The following is a 25052-nucleotide window of genomic DNA, read 5'->3' as shown; positions in this document are numbered from 1 at the left end:
TTGGAACTGAGAGCGATCAGACTTTGTCTGATTTACTGGACCGAGCAGCTCCAGGGCAGCCCGGTTCGGATCCAATCGGACTATGCCACGGTCATGACTTATGTCGATCCCCAAGGGGCACCAAGAGTGCCCTGGCGGCCATAGAAGTGGCCAACATGCTTTATTGGGCGGAACAGTTGTTCCAGCTATCTCCGCGATATTTATCCCGGGGGTGGACAGGCAGATTATCTCAGCCGTCAGATTCTTGATCAAGAGGAATAGTCTCTTCATCCAGAGGTATTTCACCAGCTGTCCCTTCATTGGGGCACCCCGGATATGGATCTGTTGGCAGGTCGGCTCAACAGGGCTCGCGCCCGCGATCCTCTAGCGGACGCAGCAGACGCGCTGAGCGCCCCGTAGGGGCAGTATCAGCTACTGTATGTCTTCCCCCCCTCTCAAGTTACTGCTGAGATTTCTCCGCAGGATAGAGGTGGAGGGAACTCCAGTTATCCTGGTAATTCCGGGCTGGCCTCGTCAAGCCGGGTACGCCGACTTGGGCAGACTAGTCGCGGACGCTCCTTGGAGACTTCCTCTCAGGGAGGATCTGCGGTTTCAAGGACCGATCTTCCATCGTGCTTTACAGTCGCTGGCTTTTACGGCCTGGCCATTGAGACCCAGGTACTGAAGGACAGAGGATTGTCAGCTTCAGTTATTCCTACTCTAATTAAAGCAAGGAAAGCGACTTCCAGCAAAGTCTATTATTGCACATGGAAGGCTTATATTGCGTGGTGTGAATCGTTGGAGTTTTCCCCCACGTACCTATTCGGTGACCCGGATCTTGGCTTTTTCTGCAAAAGGGGGTTGAGCAGAAACTATCCTTGAGCACTATCAAGGGTCAGGTTTCAGCGTTAGCAATCTTCTTCCAGAAGCCTCTGGCTACGCATTCCTTGGTGCGGAATTTCATCCAGGGGGTGCAGCACTTGGCTCCGCCAGTGCGCGCGCCCTTACCACCCTGGGATCTTAATTTGGTGTTGTCGGTTCTTCAGAAACCTCCCTTTGAAAATATCAGGGAGATTCCCTTGCTTACATTATCCCAGAAGGTGGCCTTCTTGGTGGCTATCACTTCTGCACGCAGGGTGTCAGAACTGGCTGCATTATCGTGTCATTCCCCATATCTGGTGATTCATAGGGATAAGGTAGTTCTTCATCCGAAGCCATCTTTTCTTCCTAAGGTGGTTTCAGACTTTCATCTGAATGAAGCTATTGTGCTACCTTCCTTGTGTCCTAAGCCCAGTCATCCTCGGGAATGTGCGTTGCATTCCTTGGATGTGGTGCGGGCAATCAGGGTATACCTGAAGACTACGGAATAGTTCTGTAAGATGGATTCACTTTTTGTGATCACGGATGGCCCCAGAAAGGGGTTGCCTGCATCTGCCGCGACTATCTCCAAATGGATTAAGCAGACGGTGGTACAGGCTTATTCTATTTAGGGTCGGAATCCTCCGTTCCCTGTTAAGGCGCACTCCACTCGAGCGCTCAGTACTTCCTGGGCCTACCGCCATCAGGCGTCAGTGGTCCAGGTCGTCGGTGCATACCTTTACAAAATTTTATAAAGTTGATGTGATGGCATCGGCGGATGCCTCATTTGGCCGCAAGGTTTTGCAGGCCGCAATTTGAGGAGACCGGTGGTCTACCTCGAGGGTTTTTTTCCGTTGGAATTTCAGTTGAGTCTCATCTTTTGATTGATGAGCCTTTAAAACTTCTAGTTGGCACCGGTTGGGCCTTCTAGATTGGATTTTGATTTCCATTTTCCCACCCTCATTTGTGGCACTGCTTTGGGACGTCCCGAGTTGATATTAATCAAGGAGGACTACGTCTGTCAATGAGCGACAGAGAAAAATTGATTTTTGTAAGATCTTACCGTAAAATCCTTTTCTCTTAAGCTCATTGACAGACGTAGTACCCGCCCCTCTGTTTTTGAGTTGGGTTGGGTTAAATTCTCTGACACTGCTTTGTGACATAACTGATATCCTGTAGCAGGAAGTGAGAGGATATACCCTCTGGGACTGCCCCTAAGGTGTGGCCAGAACGTTTTCTTTCCTGTCTAGTCCTACTCCTGTAGAGGGCAGTATAACCCGAGTTGATATTAATCAAGGAGGACTACGTCTGTCAATGAGCTTAAGAGAAAAGGATTTTACGGTAAGATCTTACAAAAATCAATTTTTTTGTGTTTTCCCTAGCTCTTGCTCTGTCTCTCAATATCTTTTATGTGTTTAAATCCGTTCCTATTGTTTTAAAAGTGTGTTTAAAGACCTTAAAATGCTTTTAAAAGTACAGTGACAGTTATAAAACATGCCTACAGTGAATTTAAATAGGGTATGTCTATTTCACGGATTTTCACTTTTCGCGGGTGGGCCTGGAACGTAAACCCCGCAATGGAGGGGGGTTTACTGTATGTGTTTTTTGGGATATTGTTTATCTATAATCATAAAATACCCTTTTCTAATTTAAACGTTTAAATCCTAGTCTATGCTTCCTAATTTACAGTATACAATTTGTCTAAGTAAATGAATTGTTCAGGAGATTTTTTGTAAATATTTCAGGAATCAGAAATCAATAAGACCTGCTTTTCTACAGCGATTCCACATGGGCATGCAAGTCAGTCACCCAGGTTTTTTTTTTGTCAGGTTTTCTGCACAAAGATGGTCGGGTTAAACAGATTGTATCTGTATGCTTGTTAAGAGAAACCGTGGCGTACAGAGCAGCAACATCTAGATCAGCCTTTTTTTAACCTTTTTACTCCAGAGGGGGAACCCTTGCAATGGTTTCCAAGTCCTGGGGGAATCCTCCAAAACCAAATAATTGTTGGTCAGTGAGAAAAAATGCCCCTTACATTGGTGGTCAGTGAGAAGAATGTGCCCCCCTTACCACGTGGTCAGAATTACACCCTTCCAGACAGTTAAAAAGTTAATTGGTGTCTTGCTGCTGTCTGTGCCAAATGGCGTTAAATCTGGAACTGTGCAAGCACCATCAGATGGGAAGTCGATCAGCTCAAGGAATCCCTCCTAACCTTTGGAGGAACCCTGGTTGAGAATTACTGATCTAGATGTTTTCAGGTTGTCCTGACTGACAACAAATACATTACCAATAACAAAAACTTGCTAAAAATTGATTTTCTTTTTTTTTTTTTAATGCTGTATTTTGCTTTAGCTACATCATGGTTAGTTGGTTACATCTGTGGGACATTGGTGTATTTTCCAGTGTTCTATTGTTAAATATGAATTCTAGGTGTGCATGATTTTGCATAGTTACATTGGTCCAGTGGATTAATGTAAGTATATACCATACCTGTCCAATCCCAGTGGAAGCTGGAAATCAATGTATTAGGCACTGCTACTACAGTGGTCACTGCTAGCTTCGGGGTCCCATGACGAGTTTTAGCTATGCCTCTTAGTGAGCACAGGAGATCTCGCTTTTATTATAAAGATTTTTCACAAAGTGAACCAAAGTGAGTCACATATTGTTACTATTTCAACTGATACTTTTACAATGGAATAAAAGTGTATAATGCCAGTTCTCATCTTTTTTTTTTCATGCTATTAACTGGTTTAAGGAGGATCTGTGCTCTGCAAGGCACTGTTTTGCAATTGCAGAGAAAATACAGAAGAAAGGAGAGAAAAAAGAAGCCAAAGGCAATGAGGAGTGAGCCAAAAGAGGGAGATCACATAAAGGGGTAGAGGGATGAGGATAGAAGTAGAGGGGGGGAAAAAGAGAAGGCTCTCAGTATTGGTGTATTATAAATAAATTTGGCTATCAAGTTGAGGCATAGGCGTATTGGATTTATGGGGACCACACACTGGGAGAGTTCTTGTGGGTATCAATGTAATTTTCTCACTGGTAAAAAAAAATAAGTCCATGCATTGTTTACCTTCCCTAAAGTATACAGATCGCTTCTTTCATGCTTTTAGTGATAGTTTGTTTGGTGACTAAAATCACATACTAGTTTGAGTTTGGATTTTATGAGAAAGGGATGTTAAAGGAGGGAGAGGCGCAAGCCCAAGGGTTTTTAGGAAAAGGACAATTGAATAGGATGTGTTCATTTTTAAACACCCTTTTCCAAAATCAATGTACCATAGATCAGGTCTAGATGAAGGAGAGGCTTTGGAGAAGCAGTTGTTCTTGAGGCTCATTAAACTGTGTTGTGTTGCCTTTAACATCTTAAAGGTATAATCCTCCATGTCATAATTAGATATGTTGAAACAATATGTGGTATTGGCAATGCCAGGTTATTTTGTGACTGTCTAAAACTCTTTTTGGGGTATTTCTAACACTGTAATTTTCTTTTCTTCCACCACAGGTGTGTGTTGATGGGGGAATCCCTCCCGCAGCGCTTTTGTGTTCTGTCGGCAGGATGCCTCCCTGCCTGCAGAACACAAAGATCATTGCTGACAGCTATAGCCGCTGGCAAGTGATTGCATGAAAAAAAAATCCAACAGGCTAGTTGTACTAAACTATGGGCTTGTTGCCCATAGATGGATAGATCGAATATCGGCTGGTCCCTGTTGAACCGGCTGAGATTCGATCCATCTATGTCCGGCTTAAGTAACATTATTTGAACAGTGTTTAAGTAATATCATTTGGACAGCGTTTTCTGGAAGATTTTCTGGTTGGATGTTAGTTGAGCATATGGGAGACTCCAGAAGGGAACCATTTTATCAAAGTCAGTATATTTGTACAGAAAAAAAGCTTCCAGTGCTTCTACAACATTGTTTTTCCTTTTTTTTTAATTCTTTTTATTGAGTTTTGCAAAATGGAAGACACATGGAACCGATACAGTTCACAAGACACAGCAGCCACAACAATAGACATGCAAAAAAGCTAGCTGCACTCCACTCCCTCCCACACCACCCTCAACAGCAGTATTAAAGACAATGTATAGTACTTCCAAGCAGCCTTTTATAGCATGTTTAACAGATTCTTTCTTGATTTTCTATTTGGTTTTGTTTCATGTGATGCAATTTGCTTTGCTTTTTTGTTATGGTCCAAGTAATGGTGGTCAATCTAGAAACTTCGCTTTCTCTTTTGTTCATCGACGGACACAGCGCTCCATAGATCATAACTACTGGGTTATATTGCTTCCTCCATGAGTAGGACTAGGCAGAACAAAAAACACTTGACTACGCCCATGAGCTGTCCTCAGCTGGTATATAACCCCCTCTCTGCTCTAGGCAATCAGTTTTAATCTCTCTAGTCAGTCTAGGACCTAGGCTCCTGGCTGGGATCTCTTGGTCCTAGCAATTTTTTCTCCTTCCTTGCAACTTTTGTTTTTTTTCCCCTTGGGAAATCTACAATCAACTGCCGGGCTGGGTGATGGGCTGGAAAATCTAGATCCAGTAGTCCCCCCAGTCCAGCCAGCTAGCACGTGCAGACTGCAGCTTTGCTCTAGGTCAGCCGCGGCATAGCTTCATAGAGAGAGGCTGGCCTGCGAGTTAACGTCTCGCAGGGTTTCATATGACAGGGTGTAGATCTGAGTCACTATGGTCCCTTGGCTAACAGCTCCCCCACTTCGGTGGCGAGGAGTTCGGTCTGGAGTGTCGCCCAAACCATCGGAGGATAACTACAGCCCCCCTCTCCCCTTTTGGCGGTTTTTGCGGGTAACTTCCAGGGATGGTTGGACCTGCCTGCAGGTTCCCTCCTCCCATCTTGAAATCCCTCATTGAGCTTGGCTTCCCCCACTCCCTTTCCCCCCTGTCTAGACCTGGAGTCTGGTGGGGGTCCCGTGGCAGAGGATACCGTGGAGACCCTTGGGGTTTCCTCCTCCATCCCCACTCTGTAAGGGTCCTAGGATAGTGTGGGTCCTGCCCTGGTAGTGTGGAGGGGTCCTAGTGTAGGAGACCCCTAGGTGCATGCCCTAAGTGGTTACAGTGTGGGTGTAGTGCAAGGGGGGCCCAGTGCAGAGACCGGTGCAGAGTGCGCAGCGGAATCTCCCTTAACGTGTGTCCTATCTGTGGAGTACAGTACCTTCAAGGGGGTCCCCTTGCAGAGGGTGCAGCATTGCAGATGGCGCACGGAATATTCTGACAGCATGCTTCAGCGTCTGTAGCTGTCAGTGGCCATGTTGGAGAACTCTGATGTCATGATTGCCATTTTCCCTTGGTTTGGCTGGTCTCCGGCCATGTCTGTGTAGCATAAAAATGTCACGACGGCCATTTTCCCCTTAGTCCAGGAGACGCTGGAGACGACCAAAGCTCCTCCTCCTTCCTCCTAAGTTTTCTCTTCCTGTGCCTGGGACATATGAAAAGGGATACTGTCCTTCATGTTGCTGGGTCCAAATTGCGACGTCCTTGGGGGTCCCTGTTATCTCTTTCTGCTGATATGTGCCCTCTTTGGGGGGATCCTTTAGTTAGTGGTGCCAAAAGATCGTTTTTGTACTGCAAGGTCTTTCTTTCCTTATAGAGCCTCAGGGACATATCTCCCCCTACTGACCCCCTTATGGAGGTGGCAGGTGCCTCGGAACCCCCAGCTTCCCATGGTTGCACGGCTGTTTTGCAATCCTTAGTGTCCCGGGTGGAAGTTGCGTGTGGGCAAAGGCCCAGGAGAAAGCTTACCCCGCCTTCATGTGCTCAGTCTGTCTCATCTAATTCTGAGCCTGATGCCACCGTGGATGCGGCCCGTCTGGGGGGGCTTAATATCACACCCCCAGATCCATCTGATATTGAGTTTTAAAAATGGAGGATGCTGCTGATTTAGCCACAACGTGGCTGTGTGACGTTTGGGATGCATAAGGCATCTCGCACTCCAAAGGGGTTTCCTTATGTGCCTTATTTTGACAGGTTTTCCTGTAAAGAATGGAAACAACCAAAGTTACCCTTTGTATTCCCCAAACGTTTTGCTGTACCTTACCCTTTTGAGGAGTAAATTTTAAAGAAGTGGACTAGTCCACCAGTGGTGGACACTTCTTTTTCCCCATCCTTTAAAGTCCCGGCTGACAGGAAAACGGAGGCCGTGGCACGCAGCATGTTTACTATGGCTGGTTCGGCATTTAGCCCTGGTGTCTTAGACCCGAATTGAATGCCCTAGGCTTTTTCACCAGAGTCTAGGGAATGAGCAGGTTCCTGCTGCTTATATTGATTTAGTGGACCAGTTGGTCCATGTGCTGCAGTTTATTTGTGATACAGCTTTGGATACAGCTCCTGTGCTGTCCAAACTTTCTGTTTCAGCGGTGTTGATGAGGTGCATGCTGTGGCTTAAAGGGTAACTCCAAGTAAAGAAAAAGCAATATAGCGTATACAATTGTGACACAAATCACATTGTAATTGAATGGTATTAAAAATGACCTTTCCTTTTCAATCCGCAGCTGTTGTAATTTTCTGAAAATGCAATGCAATATGGCTACCTGGAGCTGTTCTGTACACAGAATGTGTACTGACCACAACACAAAAACATAATTTCCTGCTTGTGTGATTAGCTCACCAATTTTCCCAGAAGTCTGCCTTAGATATAAGTCAGATTTCTGGCATCCCCTGCAACAAAAATTTAATTTTTGGTGAGATACTTCCAATAGGAACACGTCTAAAGGGATGCAGACCCAGCAGCTTTCCTCATTAGAGCCCTGCAGCTGCCACCGTTGATAGATAATTATGAAACCACTCCCATATGACCCACTCATCACAGAGGAACAAACAGCGATTTCTTCAGAATAGCAAAAGGTAGGAATCTGCAACAAAGTTTATTAAAATCCCTGCAACCCAGAGAGTTACGATTTAAGAATTGGTCCACAGACCAAGCCTCTAAGAAAGCTCTCGTTAATCTGACCTTTCAAGGTGATCGCCTGTTTGGGGCTACCCTGGATGACATCATTAGGGGAACCCAGAGGGGAGGGGGGGGAGAGTACCTTTCTGCCACATTACAGGAAAGGGAAGGAGCCTTGTTGCAAATGGGGGCCCTCCTTCTCAGCCCATAGAAAAATTTTTGAGCTTCAGGACAGAGAAAAAAAGAAAAATAGACCTTTCAAATCTTCCCCGGGAGTTTCCAAGCAACCTTGGTCTTGTAAGCCTAGAGCTAGCTTCTCTGGACTCACAGAAAAGACCCCTTAAGCATGAAGGTCTGCCCTCACCCATTATTGGGGTGGGGGGTACATCTTCGCTGGTTTCTGGCCCCGTGAACTTCTTTTGTGAGCGTCAAGGATATCCGCAAAATGTTTCTTTTGGGTGTACACAGAAAAGGGGACGAAGTTTGTCCTTTTTGGGTTTTTTAGGTTCTTGTGCGAATATAATTCCTGCAAAGGTTCAGGTAATGTCCAACTACCTAAGGTCCCCCCTATCCCTGTCCAGGGAATTGATTTACCCAGGTCTGATTCAAATTCTGTCAAGGGTGGTCCTTCCTCTGGACAAACTTCAGGAACCACAGCTTGTGATTTACTGGCTGCTGACACACAGACAGTTCTTACTCCCGATTTACATACAGGTTCTGAGTCTGGTGGTATCCACCTTCAAGACAGTTCTGTTTGCACAGTTTGCGCAGCTCCTTTTAAGAGGTTCAGCTCCACAGGAGGATACCGAGGTCATGGGTTCCTCTGGCAGACGCCGCAGGTGTCCAAGAGCCACAGTAAGACCAGTATCATCCTCGGTTCAGGCTTCTTCTGCAGTTCCTGGGAGGAATCAAGGGCGAGGATCTTCCAATCATTCTGGTGGCCGTAAACGTTCCTTAGGGGCTTCCTTTCAGAAAAGACCAGTTGTCCCAAGGGCTGTTCTACCACCCTGCTTTACAGTTGCTTAGCTATTGAAATCTTGGTACTGAGGGATAGAGGTCTGTCTGGATCAGTGATCCCTATTATGGTGAAGGCGAGGAAGTCGTCTTCCAGCAAGATATACCATTGTAGGTGCAAAGCGTACATTTCTTGGTGTGAGTCGATTGGCGCTCATCCTCGATCCTTTTCGGTTGCTAGGATCTTAACCTTTCTTCAACAGGGCGTTTAGCAGAAGTTGACCTTCAGTACCATTAAGGGCCAGGTGTCTGCCTTGGCAATCTTCTTTCAGCGACCCCGAGCCACGCACTCTTTAGTTCTACCTTTGTTTAGGGGTTCGATATGTGGCTCCACCTGTATGGTCTCTTTTGCCGACATGGGATTTGAACTTAGTGCTTTCAGTTCTCCAGAAACCTCCATTTGAGAATATTTAGGAGATTTCCTTGCCTACATTATCCCAGAAGGCGGCGTTCTTGGCTATTACCTCGGCCCGCAGGGTATTGGAATTGGTTGCATCCCGTCGCAGTCCCTATTTGGTGGTCCATAGGGATTAAGTGGTTCTTTGTCCCTGTCCATCATTCCTGCCCAAAGTTGTCTCTGACTTCCATTTGAATATGGACATTGTTTGTGCTGCCTTCCTTATGTCCCAAGCCTGGTCATCCCAAGAAATTTGCTTGCATACATTGGATGTGGTTCATGCGATTTGTGTATATCTGACAGCTACGGTGTCTTTTCGGAGGTCAGACTCTCTTTTTTGAGGTTATGGACGGACCAAGGAAAGGGCTGGCTGCTTATTCGACTACCATCTCCAGATGGATTAGACAGACAGTGACTCAGGCCTTTTCTATTAAAGGTCAGGTTCCTCCTTTCCCTGTCACGACGCATTCTGCTCGGGCACTGAGTACTTCTTGGGCCTTCCGCCATCAAGCATCAATATCTCAAGTTTGCAAAGTGGCTACTTGGTCGTCGGTGCATACGCTCACAAGATTCTACAAAGTAAATACTTTGGCATCTGTGAATGCTTCTTTTGGCTGCATGGTTTTGCAGGCTGCTGTTTAAGAGGGGCTGTTCCCTCTTGAGGGGTGTTTTTCTTTAAATTATTCAGATGGGGCTCCTGTGACCCAGTCAAGGCTCCTGGTTAAGTTTAGCCTTGAGTTATTTTCCCCACCCCTCATTTTCCTTTTGGCACTGCTTTTGGACATTCCTGTAGTAACGATCTATGGATCGCTGTGTCCCTAGATGAACGAAAGAGGAAATGGGATTGTTTTACTTACCGTAAAATCCATTTCTCTGAGTTAATCGACGAACACAGCACCCACCCCTCTAAGGAGTTCTTATACTTCTAATGCTGCTTGCTACTAAACTGATTACCTAGAGCAGAGAGAGAGGGGTATATACCAGCTGAGGACAGCCCATGGGCATAGCCAAGTGTTTTTTGTTCTGCCTAGTCCTACTCCTGGAGGAGGCTATAATAACCCAGTAGTTATGATCTATGGAGCGCTGTGTCTATCGATGGATTTAAAGAAATTGATTTTTTACGGCAAATACAAAAATCCATTTTTTTTAGCTAACCCTGACATTTTTAATCATAAAATACTATTGACTAATTATGTTTTATAAACAAAGACTTTGCTTAAATATTGCAGGAGATTATGCAGGGTTTCCAGGCTGTGGACTTCTGCGACTACACAGCACTTACCGTCATGACCTCAAGATTTATGCATCAGATGAGGGTCGAGTGCAAATGACTGCTGCAGCTTTTGCAAAGGTGATTATACTAATAATACAAAAAGGTATAAAAAGTGAGGTGGTTGGTTTTCAATAATATTTTTAGTTGAAGCCCAAACATTAGACACTTATTATGGAAGACAGTGATTTACTATAAAAACCACATATAATGTATCAATTATACACTAAATGGCCAAAAGCTTTGTGACCACCTCTCAAAATGATTGATTAATTTTAGGCATTTCTAGTGAAGGCACTTTTAATGCCACAGCATGGAAAGACATTGTGAACAACTGTGCAAAAAAGTTGAGAAAGTTTCTTTACAATTCCAGCAATAATGTAAAGGCTTACAAAGACAATGTTTGATGTCATTGGTGTGGCGGAACTTGAGTTTCCCGCATAGAGGCCAGACATCAACCCTATTATCAATACCTGACCCCATAAACGCCCAGCGGGGGTGGGGGGGGTCATTCTATATTAACGCCAATGGTTTTGGTACAGAATGTGCAACAAGCTCATGTGTGATGGTCAGGTGTGGCTAGGTGTTATGGTCAGGTGTCCGCAAATGTTTGGCAATACAGTGTTACATTGGTATGATGTGTTTAATCTTTTTACTGCCACCGCTGTAAAGCTTACAGCAACTGCCAAAGGTATGTGTACATTTCACAAGCTGACTATTAAAGTAATGAAAGTAATTGCTAATGGAAAGTAATCCGGCAGCTGTGCAGCCGCTGGATTGATTTCTGTGATCACTGGAGTGCACATTTCCTTTAAATGTAATGTGACTGTCTTACATGGCTGTCTTATTTACATGTGAAACAACAGTACTTGGTATATTTGGGCTGCATTCCAAGCAGCAGACCACTGTTTTAGATCTCCACCGATATTCCAGTTGTACTTGGTGTACTGGATGTGCTTTGTTTTCACGTTTCTTTCATGTATACAGTAGAGGTGTACGTAAACTGAAAATTCAGGATACACTTGGCTGAAATCGAAAATTTGAGTTTTTTTAAAAAAAAATGTTTTTATATATAATGGTATTACATTCAACTTTTTAATTAATATCATGAATTTAAATGAAAGTTAATTTATTGTTGGCCACCTTTAGCAGAAGAAAAGTTTAAGAAAAATACATCCCTAAATTCTATGGAAGTCTTCACACTGATCCATTGTGCTTTGGTTGGGGTGTACAAAATCTTGCTTGCTGCGTTTTTGGTCAGTTAAAAAAACCGCACCAAAAATCGCACCTGTCTGTTGAAATGCATTGAAAATGCAGCAAGAACACCTCAATTACGCACCCATGTTATGTTTTTGATCCGGTTTTTGAGTCACATGACCTATCAAAAACGCAGCATAGCACAGTAAAATCACGGTAAAATCACAGCAAATCTGTGCCATTATCGGCACCTTTTCTTTTATCGGCAAAATGCCATTTTCAGCTGAAATTTTGGTGCATTTCTTGTATACAGCACAGTCAGAAAGTATTGCAAAAACAGAAGATTCTATAAAACAGTACATGATGAATTAAATGACAGTTTATTTTCGTGATTAGCAGTCAATCTATTATAATCTATAATCTAAGATACACTGAAGAATGTTCAGGAAGCAAAAGCTTTGTTTCTCCAGTGTAATCAGAAAAATCCCAACAAGGAAAGTGAGATCTCTCATGATTGCAGGTATTAAATGAAATAACATTTTCTCTTTCTTTCATTGACCGACACCGCTCCAGAATCTTCTTGACCATTGGGTTATGCCACCCCCTACAGGAGTAGGACACTAGGCGGGAAAAATCTTTACCACGCCTATAGGGCAGTCCCAGGGGGTAAACTCCCACTTCCTGCTATAGGCATTCAGTTTTATTCTGCCTAGTCAGGAAGTAAAGACCTAGTTCCTTGCTGGAAACTCTGGTCCTAGCATTTTTGTCTTTTTTTTTTTTTTTTTTAAACTAATTTTTTTTCCTCTTTTTGTTATTTTCTGTTCCTGTGAGAACTACAATCAACTGCTTGACTGGGCGATGGACTGGATATTCTAGATCGTCATGATCTCCCAAGTTCGGCCAGCGAGCGCAACCTAACCTCAGCTCCACGCTAGTTCGGCCGCGACATATCCCTACTGGACCGGGGCTGGCCGGTGAGTTGAACGTCTGCGAGGGCGCATAGACCTGAGTCGCAGTGTGCCTCTGGCCTGCAGCACCCCATTCCGATGGTTCGGTGGTCTCTCTGGAATGGTGCCCACCCGGTTTCCATGGTGTGGTATGTAGTGTCCCCCTTCCACTGGTGTCCTCTTGGGGTGGACGTAGGCCCCTCCCTGGGACGGTCGGACACCCGGGTTCCCTCCCTTCTCACATTGCAATCTCCCTTCATTATAAGGGGCCCGATGTGGACCACCTCCCATCTACCCACACCTAGCTCCCCCCTACTCCCCCCCCCCCCCCCCCCCGGGGTGGTCATACATGTAATGACTAAGTAGGGGTGTTGAGTGGGCAATGGGGGCCGGGGGGAGGGAGAGCCGCCGGCTGCTGAAAACCCGTTTTTTTGGCGGGGGGGGGGTGGAATGGACCTGGGGGGGGCTCTTACCGGGGTCCCTCCTTACTGCCTATTTATTTCTGGGTGTCCCGGTGTAGCTGCCATTGGCGGCCATGTTTGTATAGTCCGGTGGCAATTTTCTTGTAGTTTCCCATTGGTCTAAAATGGTGGCCGTGTTTTTGCAGCCTAAGGGACGGTGATTCGGCGGTGGACCTCTAGTGTTCTTTCCTGAATTTTCTCTTTCTCTGATCGCCACACAGCGTGCAGCTTTGACGCTCTGCTCTGTACCTGAGTCGGTGGTGGTGAGTCCCTTTGGGTGCAAAACGACCTCCCTCTTTCTGCTAAAGGAAGCAACTTGGTTGCGCTGGGACTTGTGGTGCCGCTTGTGCAGTGGTGGGGTTTTTTTTAGCAGTATTTTTTCTTTTTTTTGCTTGTGGTCCCCAGGTTAACCAATGGAGTCCCTGGAGCATTTCTCACCACCTGACCCCCTCTCAGAGGCTGCGGGGCCCTCTGGGTCCCAGTCTGCTTTGTCTGCTATGACGGCGGTCCTAGAGTTCCTAGTGTCCAAGTGTCCAAGGTAGATAGTGTCCTGCAAAACTGAAACCGGAGTCTCCCTACTGGGTCTGCGTCAAAGCACCCTGAGTGCTCGGATAATGAGAATGGTCACTTCACCCGGAGGGGTTTCATCAGCTCTGTCTTCCGAGGTAGATCTGTTGGCTTCTCGTCTCAACAGGAAGGTGCAGAGATTCGTGGCAAGGAAGCCGTACGTTGCATGGTTTGAGTCTCTGGGGGTTTCTCTCCATTCCTTTTCTGTGGCTCGAATTTTGGCGTTCCTCCAAAGAGGTGTGGAAAAGCGCCTGGCCTTGGGTACCATCAAGGGCCAGGTTTCGGCCTTGGCAATTGCCTTTCAACATCCTCTGGCTACTTATTCCTTGGTTCGCACCTTTGTAAAGGGTGTTTCGTCATTTGGCTCCGCCTGTGCGGTCTTCGTTGCCTTCGTAGGACCTCAATTTGGTACTCTTGGTTCTTCAGAAACCACCTTTTGAAAATATTTGCAAGATTTCTCTGCTTACATTGTCCCAGAAGATAGCCTTCTTGGTGGCGATTACTTCCACACGCAGGGTGTCTGAGCTGGCAGCTTTGTCTTGTCATTTACCTTATTTGGTGGTTCACAGAGATAAAGTGGTGCTTCGCCCTTGTTAGTCGTTCCTTCCTAAGGTTGTCTTTGAATTCCATCTGAATAAAGACATTTTGTTTCCTTCCCTGTGTCCTAACCCAAAGCATCCTAAGAAGATTGCCTTGCATTCTCTGGATATGGTCCGGTCAATCAGGGTGTACCTGCTAGCAACCAAGTCGTTTAGGAAATCAGACTCCCTTTTTGTTCTTACGGATGGATCTCGCAAAGGGTTGGCCGCATCTGCTACGACCATTTCCAGATGGATCACACAGACGGTAGAGCAGGCCTATTCAATCTAGGCTCAGGTTCCTCCTTTCCCTGTTAAGGTGCATTCTATGCCGGCGCTTAGTGCTTCCTGGGCCTTTCGCCATCAGGCGTCAGAGATGCAGGTTTGCAAGGTGGCCACCTGGTCGTCTGTGCACACTTTCACAAAATTTTACAAAGTAGATGTGTTGGCATCTGCAGATGCTGCTTTTGGCCACAAAGTGTTGCAAGCTGCTTTTTGAGAGGACTTGGTCCTCTTTTGAGGGTATATTGTTTTCAGGTGAGCTCCAGTTGTTCCTGGTTGAGCTCCATGTTACCTGGTTGGCTAGGTTTAGCCTTTGGGAATTTTTTCTGCTGTGTTTTTCCCACCCCTCATGTTTGACACTGCTTTGGGATGTCCAATGTTCCAGAAGATTCTTGAGCTGTGTCCATAAATGAATGAAAGAGAAAATTGGATTTTTGTCTTACCGTAAAATCCTTTTCTTTGATGTTCATTGACGGACACAGCACTTACCCTCTATTGAGTTGGGTTATTTTTTCTTCTGACACTGCTTGCAACAAAACTGAATGCCTTTGACAGGAAGTGGCAGTATACCCCCTGGGACTGCCCCATAGGCATGGTAAAGCTTTTTCCTGCCTAGTGCCCTACTCCTGTAGGGGGCAGCAAAACCCGATGGTTAAGAAGATTATGGAGCTGTGTCCATCAATGAACATCAGAGAAAAGGATTCTAAAGAAATGCAACAATCCAATTTGTGTTCTCAAATAACATTAGTTTAAATGCAACCTTTCAAATTCAGTATTGGTAGAAAAATCTCTAATTGATCTAACACTGAAAATGTTTACAGGGTCTCCTAGCACTGGAAGGTGAGCTTACTCCAATTCTGGTTCAGATGGTCAAGAGCGCAAACATGAACGGACTCCTGGACAGTGACAGTGATTCTCTGAGCAGCTGTCAACAGAAAGTTAAGGCTCATCTCCATGAGATTATGCACAAGGATGCTGAATTCACCAAGGAAGAGCAAGAAAGGGTAGGGTACCTGTAGCCTGGTATTATGTGATATTAATAAATTGCTTTGTTTACACAAAAAGGTGTCTTAGTAGGACATGAATTTGCAAGAACAATTTTGCCTCTGTTCCCTGCCACATGCCACCATTAAATCCCCTATTTATTCCAATAGCTTCTTCATGGCATCACCAGCACCACTACAGGCAGTCCCATGACTCCACTGGTAAACATTTAGTCCCTCTGCACTGGGGCACAAAAATTCATAGTTGAAAGGAGGATCCTCCTTCATGTTGTTAAGTCTCATGGAACGTAACATTGTAGTCAGCAAGCTAAATCCATTTTAAACTTTTATCATCAAGGAATTAAAATGGACTCCTGGTAACTATACAAAATTGCTTGAATAAATTCCTGACATATTACCGTAAACAGCAACTGTATTATTTAAAAAAAAAAAACTCTAATGATCAGACCCTAACTTTGTAGCATGTCAGAAGGTGAGAGACTGCAGCAGGGCTTGATCTGTGTGAGACCCTTGTGAACACAGTCAGAGTCTTCACCGGCACCAAGATCCACATGATTGCCTCATCTGTGAGCCAGCATCTTCGTCCAGAAAGTAGATTTCTGGATGATACCCTAACAAAGAGGGTGCTGTTCTTCTGGCGAAAAAAGCAGATCAGGAGGAGTACTGTGATCTACGTGAAAGATATTAAATACCTGTAAATGTTACACTTACATATTACTTAGTATGCACTTAAAGGAGCTCCAGACTCCCAAAAAAAAGTCAGCAGCTATAAATACTGTAGCTGCTGACTTTTAATAAAAGGACAATTACCTGCTCCCTGGATCCAGCACTGATTCTTCAGTCGGCTTTGGGTCCAGGCGCTGGCATCTTTACTAGGGGAAAACTAACCCTACACATGTGAGCGCGACTTCAGCTGTCTAGTCAGACCTATTCCGTCTCTGGGACTCCACCTACAGCAGGACTGCCTACTTCTGGCTTCTCTGCTTGCTGTTTGGCTTTGGTGTGGATTGTGGGGCCACCACTGCAGAGTCCATGACAGCGATCTGGGGTCACATAGACAGGAACGTTTAGCTGCTCTCCCCTTCATGGTTCTCACTATCACCTTGAAGACACTACACAGGGTCTTCATACTGTGACACACTACGGAGACACAGCGGACCACACTGTGAAAACAGGTCAGTTTCTTCTCGGGCAGCTCACTTCCTGCCTTCCATTCAGTGTTTGGGTTTCTGATATGTGTAGTCTACGGTGATCATTGCTCAGGATGATGGTTAATGAATAATTCTTTCTTTGTTATATATTGCCCACAGCTGCTCACAGTTCTTTGGAAATTTAATCTTAATTTGACTTTCAATAAACCGTTTATCATTATCATCCATGGTGACTGTTTCCATTCTGTGGAACTACAAATAATAGCCAGCAAGTGTGAGCACATGGGCTATAATTGGGCTGTACCAACCTACATCCCCCAGCGCTTCATACAGAGGTTCTTTTTTATTGTTTTTTTGCTTGTTTAGACTAGGGGCTGCATTAAGCACTTTTACTTACTCAATCATCCACTTCCCTGGTAGGCAGTGCTCCCCTATGCTTTAGCTGGGGACTGTCCAAATGTGTCTTCATGTCCAATACAAGGCTATGGACCATGCGTTGGTCTTGATGAAGTGAGGACCTGAGACCAATATAGCATGGAGGAGAAGACGCAGTCAGTTGATTCATAATTATACTGCCCTTTGAGTGCTCACCTCCAAACTTGCATAGCAGCCAAAGGGGTGGGTTTACGTTGGCTGGGCCATGATGCTCTAATGTTTTTTTGCACTGGCTGTCAAATTTACCCATCTTGGTCAAAAAATCCCCCATTGAAAGAAAAAATGCCGGAGGTGGTAGTATTGCCACCTGAATGCCTGTAAACCAGCTGTTAACCACAGTCTGGAAAACTATCCATCGCAAATCACTTTTCAGAGGGCAGTGAAGTCTGCTGCCCTTGTGAAAGAAGTGTAAGGGTGCACCCTGAGTTTCTTCTTTACTTATCTTTATATATCAGCATTAAATATAAAATGTTTGTGTTTCCTTTTCCTCAATTACTTTTCGTGTTACTTTTATAGCTGGCCCCGACTAGCAGCATATCTTTGCTTAACTCCATGGAAGCAATAAAGAACCCAGTGAAAATCTGCGACCAGGTCTTCTCCCTCATTGAAAGTCTCACTTCTCAGATTCAGCAGCGTCTGGAGGATCCAAAATCTGCAGGTGAAATATAGCTGCACAACCATAGTTCTAGTCTCTCTCTGTATTAAATAGAAACCATTTCATAATTTATAGTGACTCTGGGTTGAAACACCACCTGCAAAAGAAGAAATGGTGATCTGTCTCAACTCATTCTTTTAATCTGTGCTGTGTTTAAGAACTACAGGGGTCCAAAATATCTGTATTTGGCACCCCTGGAAGTGTTGTATACCTATGCCTCCTGACAGGTGCAGTGGTTCTTGCTGCTGACCCATATGTCAAAATCAATAAAAACCACGCAAGTGTAAAAAAAATAAAATAAATAATAACAATAAGGGATATCACCTTAGGTACACAAATATAAATTGAATGTGTTGCGCTACATATATAGCCCATACAAAAAAGGTATAAACTCTGTAAAAGTTAATAAGTTTATCAATGCAAAAAGTTATGTATTTTGCTGAATAGATTCCCAAAAGAACAAAAAGTCCTCAGTGAAGTAAAAGCAACAGTCCTTATAGGAGAAGTACAGCCAAAGCTCGTTTGGCTGTGCTTCTCTTGTGCATCACAGGAGTGCAGTTTGTTCTGCAGTCCTGTGACCCGTTTTCAGCAGACAGCAGGCTGAAACCTGCTGTCGACTGACCTCACAAGACCAATCCAGGCTCGGCCAAGATTGCGACAATAAAGTCTGGATCCGCCCACATGCCTGGACCAGGACCCGGCTCAGCCTCTCAGCGAGCCGTTGAGGGCCTGAGCTGGCATCTCCCGCCCCCTCCACAGCCCCACTCTCCAGTGAGCACTTGGCGGGCAGAGCAGAGACCAGTGACTGACACCTCTCTGCTCATAGAGCTATGAGAACCGAGGGGTCAGCGTTCTTTGATCGCTGCATCCACATATGTAAGTATGATTTATAAAAAAGAAAAAAAAAAGGCCAACTTAAGTACAAATACTTAAAGTACTTTTGGCTCTGAAGAAGAGGGTTCTCTCCCTCAAAACGCATCAGCCATAGGAGTATCAGCACCATAGGAGTATCCTGGCAGTCCTGAAGGCGATTGGTTCCATTTTCCTTACATGTGTGCTATTTTCATGCATTTGTGAGTATAATGTATGCTTTTTGGATTTTAATACATTTTTTAAGTGGTAATGCACGAGGTCGGTGCGCCCTTTTCTTGTTGTTTTTCAGTATATTTGCATACCCTTGGTCTTGAGGGAGCAGCAAGAATCTAGGTGGTGATAACAAGGACCACACAAGACCACTCGCCTTCCCACATACCACTTAAGCGCAGGAATAAATACTGGTTTGGGATCTTTTCAGAGCCAGGGACAGCTCTGTGAAGTCAGCTAACAGGGGCCTTTTGATTTTTTTACATTGCTAGTTTAAAAGCCTCTATTGAATTAAAACAGATTTGATTTGTTTTTCTGGTAAAGAAATATGTAACTATTGCCCATACCAACCAATTTAGCAGTGAAGGGGCTGATGCTATGCCCTTTAAAGAGGAAGTACATTTCCCTCTAATGTTTGTACCTATAGGTAAGCCTATTACAGTACCAATAGGTAAGGCTTACCTATTGGTACTGTAATAATCTCCTAAACTTGCACCGTTTAGGAGATATTTACTGTGCTGGGCCAAAGACGCAGTCTGGTGCATGTGCTCTGAAAGAATGGCCTTCCATGCCGTTTCTTCAGAGCCCTGTGCCATGATGTCACGCAGCTCCGGCCAGTCACACAGCTGGAGTTTGCGGACTCGCAAGGAAATCGGGCGAAGATGAATGCAGCCTCCAGCTTGGATGATGGGGGCTTTGTTTGCAGGTAAGTGTCACATAATGTGCTAGCACATTATGCTTGTACCTTGCAGGTAAGAAAAAGAGAAAAAAAAAAAAAACAGAGTTTCTTCCTCTTTAAAAACTCCTGTCATGTTTGCAAACTGGTGTCTTTTTGTATCGCGTTAATGGAAATACTCTCCCCAGCAAAGAAATGAGTTTGACTGCTGAAGAAAACAAGTCACTTTACCACAAATGATTAAATCAAAATCCCTTTGTTTCCAAACATGTAGAACTGTTGACCTTTGGTATTGTTGTCATCATTCAGCATTCAGCCTGCTTTTTCGGTTGTTACAATATTAAGGCTGTAGTGGCATCTAGCAGTGACACATTGTTTTCAGTAGTCCCATATGTGCTCTTAAATTTTCCAGCTGTAAGAAATTTCACTCTTCAGTGGTGTTGTAGTCTGCAGCAATCCAAGATGACAGCACCCAGCAGGGTGAAAAAGGTACCATCACCTAGCCATTCAGAGCAAAGTAAAATTGTCTCATAATAGCCTACATGGGCAGAAAGTTATGCTCACCAATCCTCACTGCCTTCACCCATCAAAAGTCCACCCTAAATAAGCTCCAGTGTCAGATAGTGTTGGAGCTTACCTGAGTGGGTAATGCCATTGCCCCAATTCTCCACATGGCAATGTTCAGGCTTAGTGATTGTTAGCTCGGGTCTGAGCATTGTCACATGGGTCATAAACTGCCCCATACCCAGCTCTGTTCGGTCAATAGAGCCAGAGCTCCAAAATCTCATTCTATTCAAATTAATTGTTCACGCTTCTTTGCATTTAATGACATTTAGATTAACAATGGGATGCTATAAATTCACAGGGTTCATGTTGAGTTTTAGAATCCGTATAGGGCTTTTCAACGTATGCTTTAGTTCCTACCTGTCTAATGGTACAGTATATTGCTTATTATGGTAATGGTAAGATGTGTTCTATACACTCTATGTTATAATTGTAGTTCTCTGAAGTTTGTTGTTAAGATTTATTTTATTTTGTCTGTAGACCTGCAGCTGTACCATAGTGAGACTCTAGAGCTGATGTTACAGCGATGGAGTAAGTTAGAAAGAGATTTTCGAATGAAAAATGGACGTTATGACATAAGCAAGATTCCCGACATTTATGATTGTGTCAAGTATGATCTTCAGCACAACAGCATCTTGGCCCTGGAAGGAACAGATGAGCTTTTCAAACTTTCCAAATCATTAGCGGATGTTGTAATCCCACAGGTACATTTCATGGCCAATTGTAATCGCTTATATACTTTTAAAATGTGTTTTTTTTTTTTCCCCTTGCTTTTTTAAGTGTATACTAATCCCAAACTCTTAATTTTGATAACAGAAGGGTTAAAACTCCTGTGAGTTAAATTTTTGCTGTCTTTGTTTCTTTTGGCAAACCCTTTATTGCCTTCAGTGGAGCGGGCAATGTCAATATACAGTGCAATGCGAAAGTATTCGGCCTCCTTGAACTTTTTGACCTTTTGCCACATTTCAGGCTTCAAACATAAAGATATAAAACTAATTTTTTGTGAAGAATCAACAACAAGTGGGACACAATCATGAAGTGGAACGAAATTTATTGGATATCTCAAACTTTTTTAACAAATAAAAAACTGAAAATTTGGGCGTGCAAAATTATTCAGCCCCTTTACTTTCAGTGCAGCAAACTCTTTCCAGAAGTTCAGTGAGGATCTCTGAATGAAATGTTGACCTAAATGACTAATGAAGAGTTTGAAATATCCAATAAATTTCGTTCCACTTCACGATTGTGTCCCACTTGTTGTTGATTCTTCACAAAAAATTACAGTTTTATATCTTTATGTTTGAAGCCTGAAATGTGGCAAAAGGTCGAAAAGTTCAAGGGGGCTGAATACTTTCCCAATGCACTGTACATGTGCGCGTTGACACCGCAGAGATCCGATCCAATCCTGTTCACTAAAAACAGACAGATGGGGATCTGTCCCCCATCTGTTTGAAGGATTGGATCTGATAACAGTCGGATGGAAATGGACAGGTGGTCCATTTCCATCTGACCGCACTATAGAAAACAGCGGGCTAATGCATAGGGTTCACGGACCAGTCATCCGCCTGCTCAGCAGGGATCCTGCTGGAGTGTGAAAGGGACCTAAGAGAAAGTCTCTACAAAGTGAAGGTACAAAGAGTATCCTCTTAGATGGATGTCATCTGAAAAGGTATACCTATTGAAACATTTTGAAACATTTTCTATGATCTCTTGCTCTGGTGACCACTTTACAAGTTTGAATTTCTGAACGTTATGTATGTATGTGTGTGTGTATGTATATGTGCATATATATATATATATATATATATACACACACACACACACACACCTCGAAAACATTTTAAGAAAAACTTTGAAAACACATCAGATCTCAATGGGGAAAAATATCATGCTGGATATCTATACTGATATGGACTGGGTAATGTGTTAGGAACGAAAGGATGCCACATAGTTTGATGACAATGAAAATTATCAACCTACAGAGAGCTGAATTCAAAGGCACTCCAAAAATCAAAGTGAAAAAAATATGCAGCAGGCTAGTTCATTTTGCTGAAACTTCATTGCAGCCTCCCAAAATAGTACTCAGTAGTTTGTATGGCCCCCACATTCTTATATGCATGTCTGACAACATCAGAGCATGCTCCTAATGATATGACAGATTTCCTCCCAGATCTGGATCAAGGCATCACTGAGCTCCTGAACAGACAGAGGTGCAACCTGGCAGCGTCGGATGGACTGAAACATAATGTCCCAGAGGTGTTCAATTGGATTTAGGTCAGGCGAGCATGGGGGCCATTAATTGGTTTTAATTCCTTCATCCTCCTGGAACTGGCTGCATACACTCGCCACATGAGGCGGGGCATTGTTGTGCACCAGGAGGAACCCAGGACCCACTTCACCAGCGTAGGGTCTGACAATGGGTCCAAGGAGTTTATCCCGATACCTATTGGCAGTCAGGGTGTCATTGTCTAGCCTGTAGAGATCTGTTTGTCCCTCCATGAATATGCCTCCCCAGACCATCACTGACCCACCACCAAACCGGTCATGCTGAACAATGTTACAGGCACCATAAGGTTCTCAGTGGCTTCTCTAGACCCTTATACATCTGTCACATGTGCTCAGGGTGAACTTGCCCTCATCTGGGAAAAGCACAGGGCGCCAACAAAACCCAACAACAAGAGGGAGCAAAACTTTGCTGATTAAAATACTTTAACTCTACTCAGCCAGAGGCATGTCAGAACATTATAGGGCCCTGCTTATTCTTAGAGAGCAGCAGTCCTTCTCTACCGTGTATACCAATGCACTGAAAAATATATAGACGCTGGCAATCAATTCAAAAAAACAAAAGCCTAAGTTTGAAAAAAAAAAAAAAAAAGAAACAGCACAAGGGATATTACTTAACTTCAGCAAAATGTGCCCCTTGTGCTGCTGTGCCCGTGTTGAGCAGAAATGTTCCTCTTTTGGTGCCCTACACCCCTGCTGCCATAATCTTCTGGTACAGAGGGGGTTAATAGAACTTAGGAAGCTGTCACAGGCACTTGCCAAGAGAGCCCGGGTATACCTGCCATTTCTGCTCAGCTCCTCCATTCACAGAAGTTGGTTCTATAGTTTCTATGAATGAAACGTGTTCTTTGAATGGCAAGACCTAGCTGTGTACGGGACCCCGAAAAGCAATAACCGCCTTCAGGTTTTCTAAGGGCGTAAATTGCTTATTTCTCTTATGTCCTCTGACAGACGCAGCCCTTTCAAGTTTCATCACTATTGGGTAATGGAGCCCTCTGCAGGAGCAGGCTAGGCAGTGAAACTTCATTAAAAAACTGTCACTAGACACACTTTTAGGGGCTGTCCCTTCAAACATTACCCCCAGACACATAGAGCTTACTAATCAGTTTCTTGCAGCCTAGCTCTGGAGTAGGACCTAGGTTTCCCTGCTGGGACTCTGGTCTCAGTTTTTTTATTTTTCCTTGAGAAATGTTTATTTTATTGTTTCTTCACTCACTATCGCTATCTAGTCAGGGGGATCCTCCTGGTGAGCTACAAGCGACAGCTGGGCTGGGCTTCTCACTGGATAATCTAGATCCTTATAGTACCCCAGCCTGGCCAATGAGCGTGTGCAGGTTGTGGTCTGCCCAAGCCTCGCCACGACTGTGCCCTGACGGATAGCCTTCTCCCCTTGGCTAATGGCACCCCCACTCAGGGTGGGAGGCGAGCAGTATCGGAGCGGAGCCCGCGGTCCATGGTATGGTGAGTGATTCTAACCCCCTGTGTCCATGAGACAGCACCTCTGTGGGGGGTGATGTGGGCCCACTCCTGGGGATGTCAGCTGATGTCTCTGTGAGCTCCCCCCTGGCCGGTCTCGATGGATCCTGCCTCCCTGCTCCATATGGGGGTGCTCTGGTGGCGTCCACTGCATGGGGGGGGGTGTATATGGCTCCTACCTTGTCCTGGGGGGCTTCCTGTAGTGGATTCCCACGGTGGCCAGGGTCCCTGAGCTCCTGATGGTCGGCGCACTTTTCGGCCACCATTTTGGGTGTGGGCAAGCCTGGCTGCATCATTTTAAGGGCAGCAGCAATTTTTTGCATTGCTGTATGCTTTTGGTGCTGTTTTCCAGTGCCATCTTGGATATAGGCAAGCCGCATTGTGAGGGCGGTGGCCATTTTCCCTGTGCTTCCCCTATACTTTCTATTGGCACCATGTTTGTGTAGCTCAGGGCACTTCAGCCTCTAGTGACGTTAGGTCACTTCCTCCTGCCATTTTTCACTGACTGCAGAGAAGTGTGTAGAGCGGTTTGTCCTTCTCTCTCAGGCACAGTAAGGGTTTTCTTTAGTCTTTTGGGGCATTTTCCTCTGACACATTTTGCTTTAATCAGTTTACTTACTTTTTAAAAGGGGGCGGCATCGCGGGATCGCGGTTCGGGCCATCATCGCGGATTTAAAGGGCCAGCGTTCCATTTTTTTTATATCATTGCCAAAATGGAGTCCCAGAATGACAATTTCCTCACTGATCTGGTGTGTGCATCCTGGAACTCCGGATCACCTTCCCTAGCATCTTTATCTGCAGCCATTGAAGCTTTGGCGTCCCAAGTTGATTTTGTCATGTCACAAGTTCCTATTCAAAAATGGCCGATGCCCTCTCAGTCTTCTGATTCAGAGCCTGATGTGGTTGCCATGGACACTGCCCTCCCTGAGGGTTCCCTGTCCTCACACTCTGACGGCGAGGAGGATGGGTCTTCCTCCGCTGCAGCGCGGGAAGGTGCTTTGGTTGAAGCGCTTGTTCGCTCCGTCAGGGAGACTTTGAATATTGATGATGAGCCCACCCAATCAGGAAACCGGGTTGTCTTTGGCTCCCGCAAAGCCCAGTCCTAAGGAGTTTCATGATATCGTGAACGAACAGTGGCGACGCGTTAAGCACGTGCTGGCGGTGCCTAAGCGTTTTCAACGCCGCTATTCTTTTACGGACCCAGTTTCCAATCGCTGGACAGTGTCCCCTAAGGTTGACCACACTGTTTCCAGGTTAAGTAAATCCACGGTGATGCCCGTGGAG

The 25052-nt window shown here is 44.9% G+C and overlaps 1 protein-coding gene across 11 annotated transcripts in view; it reads left to right on the top strand.

Moving 5' to 3' along the window:
- Window positions 1-25052, top strand: part of PPIP5K1 (diphosphoinositol pentakisphosphate kinase 1) — a 431068-nt gene that overhangs the window by 172584 nt on the left and 233432 nt on the right. For all 11 annotated transcript variants that reach the window (XM_082257041.1, XM_082257040.1, XM_082257039.1 and 8 more), the window contains exons 16-19: window positions 10372-10493; window positions 15266-15448; window positions 17551-17692; window positions 20493-20716. In XM_082257041.1, coding sequence (XP_082113167.1) covers window positions 10372-10493; window positions 15266-15448; window positions 17551-17692; window positions 20493-20716 — 671 coding nt within the window. The remainder of the gene's footprint in view (window positions 1-10371; window positions 10494-15265; window positions 15449-17550; window positions 17693-20492; window positions 20717-25052) is intronic.

This window comes from Pelophylax lessonae (assembly GCF_965119305.1).
Source record: "Pelophylax lessonae genome assembly, chromosome: 4".
Taxonomy (NCBI): domain Eukaryota; kingdom Metazoa; phylum Chordata; class Amphibia; order Anura; family Ranidae; genus Pelophylax; species Pelophylax lessonae.
The sequence above is the reverse complement of the archived record's forward strand: the minus strand, read 5'-3'. Positions and strand labels throughout refer to the sequence as shown.